The 7,222-nt window shown below is 41.6% G+C and overlaps 1 protein-coding gene across 1 annotated transcript in view; it reads right to left on the bottom strand.

Annotated features, from left to right (window-relative positions):
- The window catches only part of LOC139741396 (myb-binding protein 1A-like protein), a 43,071-nt gene extending 35,884 nt beyond the window's left edge, over positions 1-7,187 (bottom strand). The window contains exons 1-3 of the mRNA XM_071651978.1: positions 7,008-7,187; positions 1,559-1,663; positions 816-899 (exon numbers count right to left, since the gene is read on the bottom strand). Coding sequence (XP_071508079.1) covers positions 816-899; positions 1,559-1,663; positions 7,008-7,187 — 369 coding nt within the window. The remainder of the gene's footprint in view (positions 1-815; positions 900-1,558; positions 1,664-7,007) is intronic.
- Positions 7,188-7,222: the final 35 nt, after the last annotated feature.

The raw sequence follows: 7,222 nt of genomic DNA on the forward strand, positions 1-7,222 counted from the left end.
GTGTCTTCATTCCTCTACATAGCACGGATGAGTTCCAGCCACTAGATGCTACCATGAATGGAAAATACAAGCAACTCATTTGGAATGAATTCCAAGGATGGTTTGCATAAAAAGTTTCAGTGCTGGTCGAAGAAGAAGAAGAGCACACTGCTGAGGAGAATGCTAGTGTGATTGATCTGCAAACAGCCAAAATCAAACCCATTCATGCAAGGTACCGGTAGTTCGTGAATACTCACAAACTCTTGCACAACGAGGAGTTGGTCAATTTTCCACAATTTCAATTTTCCACAATCAGGTGAAATATAAAAAGCAGGGTATATTTTAACCTTGAACCCCATCCTGTTGCCCCCCCCCCCAAAAAAAAAATGTTACACGGCCCCTGAAGAGGGCAAGAGAAATGAGAATAGGCTTCTTGAATTCAGTGCGTATGTCTATGAGAAGGCCAACGTGTATAGTACCCAACTTGGAAGATTACTAGTGGTGTAAACAAAACATCGCTTGCTGAAGCATGTGCAGTGCTAATGGCAGTGGCAGTGATGTGTTTGTTTTGAAGACTTCATGAGCTCAATATCTTTATATGAAATGGTTATGATATGCTACATTATTCTATATCTTTGATCTCAGAGTAGGTACATTGTAGGGGTATTGCTGTTATGATTTTGTTTTTGTCACATTCGCCAGTCCTGCAGCGGAAGTAACCATGCTGTTTTTGCACAATACAATAATCACACAAAAATCTCATGAACAATACTTCAAGAGGTGACGACATTGCAGAAGGCACACACTTGCATGTAGCATCATGATCACTGACTTACACTCTTTTTCCCTGATATTTGCAGCTCCTGTTGAACAAGTTTGAAGACATCGGACAGATCTACATCCTTCACCTTAGAGAGAAGCTGCAATGTAGAAAGCAAATATTAGTTGAATCTAGATACTCATGAACAGCAATTTGTGTGTATTATATCCAATAAGTATACTGCGAGACATCTGAATAAGAAATAGTATAAACCTTTTTCCAGCACTAATGAAAATCAAATGGCTATACTGTAAAATGATGAATCAACCAAGGTAAAGCTGACTGTTGTTAAATGTCTGTGAGAAGTCATGATTCATTCCTACAGGTAAGCTCATACATACACTGTGTACTTTGGTTCTAAACTTGTCACAGAGAATTTCATCTCATCAAAAAACCTGTACAATGCAGACAAAGTCATTATGTAGTAAGTAATGCATGTTTGCAGGGTGACATGACATTTGCTTCTGCGACAATTGCTCCGGTCTTACTTTCTCCAAGGACTTAGGGTTAGGGTTGTGATTGGGTTTTAGGTTTACTCTGATGTGAGGCTTGGGATTACGGTTAGGGTTATGTTTGGCTTAGCTTGCAGATATTTCATGGTAGCAATTGTTACAGGAGCAAATGTCATGGAACCTGTTTGCACTAAGTTAGGGGAAGTTTGTTTGTTACCATGGCATTTAGAGGAACCAACACACACATTTGATTCATGCATGAAAGAAAATAGAACACATTAGGGATGCCTACTTCCATACACCGTACCTCAGTGAGTGCCACAGCATATCCTTGTCGAGCTCCCTTCCTTGACGAGGCCAGACCACGTATTAATCTTTTCAGGCTGTACGAGACCTCAGAACAATAGCGTTTCTGGTGAAATAAACAAAGACTTGTGTTGAGACTCAAAATACTGTAAAACACAATATTTTTGCGGCACTAAATTTTCGCGAATGGGAGCCGACGGCCTTATTCGCAGCATGAAATTTTCACAAGTTGCCTCTAACATTCAATGCATATAGCGTAGAAAAGATCTTTAGTGTGCATTTTAATTTCGCAAAACTCGGATCTCGCAAAATTAAAATGCACACAGACATTACCGGGTACACAGATTTTTCCTTGTTATTTAACCACAATTTTATACATGTATTTTCTGAAAGACTCACTGGTATCTCAGGCAAACACTCTGCACATTTGACGCATACACCACCAGCACAAATATTAGCAAGCATGTTTCACAAGTCAGGACTTGAGAGCCAATTTGAGAGCAATCAACTTTAGTAACTGAGAATCATAGTTGTGCAATGAAAAAATAGCATTCTGCAATTTGTGTTTGAATTCAATTTTCCAACTACCACAAACATAAATGAATCGTAACAGAGTTGGTATCATGTAAAAGAAGTTAGTTTCCAGATCTTTGTTAGAATGCTGACCAGTACATGAATCCAACAATTGATGTACACATCATTAGCATCATACTGAACCCCATATTTTGGCATCTGCTTGGGTACATGAACCAGCAGTGTGTGGCTAGCAATTAGTTTCAGATGTGCTGAATCTAATGGTGTGTCTCGCTAGCTCAAAGTCTTCGGGTATGGACAATGCCTTGAAAACACCCCATACAATTTTTGTTTTGTTTTGTTTTTAATGCAGCAAATATTTATAGGCATAGCTTTCATATGCAAGGGCCATGGCAACAACCACGATAAGGGCCTAGGGCTTTATGCATGTATGTAAATTTAATGCTCCTCACTGTAACATGGCGTTTGTGGCACAAAGCTGTGTAATATGATAGTGATTTCAGAGGTAATTTTTTTTTTAGATAGAATTAGAAACATTGCTTTGCCATGAAATTTAAAATTCATCCTCATCGTTATCTTTCATAATAATTAATATGAAATAGATATTAATAATCTAGTTCATTATCCACTTTTCATGAAATTTCCAAAATTAAAAAGAGTCCACTCTAGACACAGCAGAACTAGTCAATTCAGTTTCTATTGCTGATAAATGGTAGGGCCTAAACCTTCATGCTAATCTTGGATTAAAACAAATGTACAAAATTGTACCGGTACTTCTGTGTGATGTCAATGAATTCAAACTTTTGCATAAAGTTGGAAACTCATTACAAATTGTACATACCCTCAATTTAGGTTGATCTTACCCAATATGGCGCTAATACACCTTCATATCTATGCAATATCTCTAATTCCACTGAACCAAATTGCACCAAAATCACAGGAAATACTTAATTATTTCCAGAATTACACATGTGAATTTGAACCAAGATCGGTTGTCGGAAATCATCAATATTGATATTACATGAATACTTTGCAGCCTTCGCTCAAAGCAAACTCACTCTTCCTCCCAACATGCTACCAGATTGTTCTCCCTATGAAGAAGACATGCCTGACATTGAAATAACCATAGCTGGGGTAGAAAAGATGTTTAAGAACCTGAGAGCTCACAAAGCTCCAGGCCCTGACAGCATTACACCACGAATCATACAGATGATGGCAAACACCATCCATAGTTCACATCTTATGCATGCTATTCAGACGATCTTATGAGACAGGTAAGGCACCTGATGACTGGAAAAATACAAACGTTGTGCCCATCTACAAGAAAGAGGACAAGACAGATCCACGAAACTATCACCCCATATCCCTCACATGTGTAACAGGCAAGATGATGGAACTCATTATATCAAGCAGCATAATGTCTCATGGGAATATTCGCAACTAGAAAAGCACTCTGAGAGCGCAGACCTCCACCAAGCAGCTACTGTAAAACATGATATATAAATTTGCGGCATGAAAATTTCGCGAATTGGAGCCGATGGCCTTTCTCGCAGCATGAAATTTTCGCGGCTTGCCACTGGCATCCATTACATATTGTGTAGGTAAGAACTTTCAAGTGCTTTTTAATTTCGCGAATGTTGCCGCTCGCGAAATTCGCGAAAAATTAAAATGCGTGCGAACATTCCTCGTTTTACAGCAGGGCTTACTTTCCACAGATGATCTTGCTCTTTCATAGAGATCAGTGATTTCCACCCATATCACCTGTGCATGCAGAAAAATCGCCCGATTTCCCAATATAGAAGCCTTTGTTACGTCATAAACCCTCAGCTGCGTGGCACGCCTCGCCCTAGCAGAAATTAGAGCACACACTTTAGTGCGCGAATGAAAACCTCAAAAATGCACAGCTTGAACTCCCAAGTTCATTGACCCTATCTGCCAAAATATCAAAAATCCTTCATAAAATCCATAAAAATTTCGGGATCACTACCAAAATTTAATCATCTGTTCCTTGTTTTATTCTCAACCTTTCCTGCAAGTTTCATCCAAATCTGTGCCCAACTTTTTGAGTTATTTTGCACACGGACAAACTAACAAACAAACAAACAAACCAATGGTAATGAAAACATAACCTCCTCCCTTGGCGGAGGTAATAACATCCTCTAGGTGCTCTATTCTCTCCAACACGGATTCACGCAGAAAAGATCATGTCAGCTCCAGCTGGCTGCGCTTCATCAGCGACCGCACAAACAACATGGAAGAGAAAAGACAAACTGATGTCCTCATCATAGACTTCAGGAAAGCTTTTGACAAAGATGGACACTTGGGCCCGAATTCACGAAGGTGGTACAATCTTTGTCCATGGTTTAAACCATGGACAAACATATGGGGCACCAAGCGTGGCATGGCCAAACGTAATGTTTCACCAAATGAAATGTTAACATTTCGTCAACGAAATGGGCATTTTGTCAACGAAATAGGCCATGCGACACTTGGCGCCCCATACAAAAACTATGGTCTTTGTCCATGGTTTAAGCCATGGACAAATATTGTACCAACTTTGTGAATTCCGGCCATAGAGGCTCCTGCAGAAACTACCCTACCCCACTACAGAATACGAGGGTGGAGCAGCAGATGGATAGCCAACTTCCACAGCAGGTGAAAGTAGAGTTTTGTTCTTCAAGGATCTCAGTCTACAGAGGAAGAAGTCCATTCGGGTGTCCCACCACGGGGTTCAGTCCTCGGCCCACGCCTCTCTCTTTTCTACAATTAAATGATTTAGTCTTCATCACTGCCATACTGACCATAGCACATCAAGAGTTGGAGAAATGATCAAACAACTGGGATGGTCTTAAAATATCTGAAGAGAGCACTTGAGACTTGCCCTGTTCGACAAAATCCCCAACAAGGTTGTAGATTTCGACCCGACAAACCGATACATCTAACTCCTGTGACAAAACCATCAAGGACAGTTCACTAATCACACTGATAGGTATCACTCCATCAGCTCCCCAGGTCAAGAACTGAACAATGCAACACAGAAAGCAATCATTCTTCCCAAGGACCTTGCATACACTTGTACATGGATGTACATGGAAATCTCTCCCCCCAAAAAACTCGTACCAAGGACAAGGTTCGATCTCCCGTGCCAAAATTTGACCACACGCAAAAGCAAAGGTTTTACTTTTACATCCTAATGTCGCCAGTACCAGCAGACGATTTTGGACGGTGTTACTGTATGGTCAAATCATACATAGGTGGCTTGCTTTATAAGTTAACGGCTCCATTGATTGGTTGAAGCATTTCATTAAATTAGCGTTCGTCATTCAGCACTACATGGCTCTATCGCGCACATACATCGTTTTCTACGCACGAAATATACAACTTCTGAGCCTATTCGCGCCGATCGCTAGCTCTATCAGTCATGACAGGGGTGCATTGATATCATTCTTTTCAAAGGTAATACGGCCGTATGGCAAACAACGTGTTCGAATCACACACCTGGAGGGCAGTTCATGAAGCATTTTGTCCGACAAAGTTGTCGGACAAGTTTGCTCTCAGCCAATCAGATGCAAGGATTTCAGTAGCTTGTAACAGTTTGTCAGAAAAATATCCGGCCAAAACGCTTCATGAAATGCCTCCCAGAACTACTTTTGCCTTCCTGTACGTGGGTTTGCGTCTGCTAGCTTCCACTAGTAGCCTGAGGATGATGGTCTGTTCAGCACGCCAAGTCAAAATTTCGCACTTATTTGTCGTGACCTTTGGTGTACTTTGTACTTAATCCACATTGCGCAATATACGGCAGTATCAAAACTTTACTTTTTTCAAAATTGAAATGTTTTCTGATTTTTGGAAAGAAAGATTTATCAACCTCATGTAAGCGCATGTGGTAAGAACAGTACATGACATGGACCTTGCAATGCCTGGTTTCAGTGAAATTGGCTGCCCTATCGGAGCCCGCGAAGAGCTTTGTGGTTACTGCCGCGGGAGTCGCTATGGATGTTATGAGTGATATGCGACTGCCATTCCACGTATGCGGATGCCGCGCGCTGGCTCAGTGCTGGCGAGCTCTAGCTCTTCTTACGACGATGGGCGATGACCAAGTCACATGAACAGAAAGGGACTATATTGACAGAACCGTTGCACGAACCCTGTTGTCAATACTTCAACTTCACTGGTAGTGGCAAGTCTTCAAATTGAAGAAATTATTCGATTTTAAGTTGATATTTGTCCGCGATACTACCCTGTCATGATCCTGAATGCTACAGTCCGTAGCCCCATACGCTATGCGTATGGGGCTGGTCACAGTAATCTAACATGTTAAACCCAATCCTATTCCTAGCATCAGACAGGAAGATTTTCTTTTTTTATTCATCTATTTTTGTTTAAACATGCACCTTATTATAGGGCCCACTTCATGTTAATTGGGCACTCACTGCCTGGCACCTGCACGTCACTTCCTTCGCTTCGCAACTAACACTACAGTAACACACACTCTGGGAACGGAGTGCACACACATACACACACAATGATTTTTTTTCCCCTTAGCTACAGAACCATATTGTTGGAAGTGATAAACACAAGGCACCTTTTTTAATTCTTTTTTTTTTTTTACAAGGCATCACATCTCAATCACAAACTAAATCCTCAACCAAACAACCATGAAACGTTAGATGTAACGTTATACATTGTGATCGTCCACGCACGAGGTGGCGGCGCCCTGCAGCCATGCGGGTTAGTGCGGTGCTGTAAGTGGTAGGCGCGCGAGCGAGGCGGCCGCGGGGATGGACAAAATGGATGGCGAGCTAGCCCGACTGTCGAGTTCCCATCCATCGTGTGTCTGTGTACGCGAATTGCGACACCACCCGGCGCCACGCGCACCTTACGATCATGCATCATACTCGGTACCCGATGCTCACCTCGCTTGATTCATTTTGTTTAGAGATCAATATTTCAAGCAGAGTTCTTGCTCCAGAAATCCGTTCCTTGTCAGATGGCACAGCCAATTTCCAAAATGTGTCAAGAAACTGTTTGTCCATTGGCACTTTCGTCGCATTTTCTGAGCCTTTCCCCACGTGGTCTTGCAGATCAGCTGCCATTCTTCTCCACATGCAAATGATGTACAGCTAATATG

This window comes from Diadema antillarum, unplaced genomic scaffold (genome assembly GCF_040938485.1).
Source record: "Diadema antillarum isolate AM-2024a unplaced genomic scaffold, OU_Dant_1.0 seq00000927_RagTag, whole genome shotgun sequence".
Lineage (NCBI taxonomy): Eukaryota > Metazoa > Echinodermata > Echinoidea > Diadematoida > Diadematidae > Diadema > Diadema antillarum.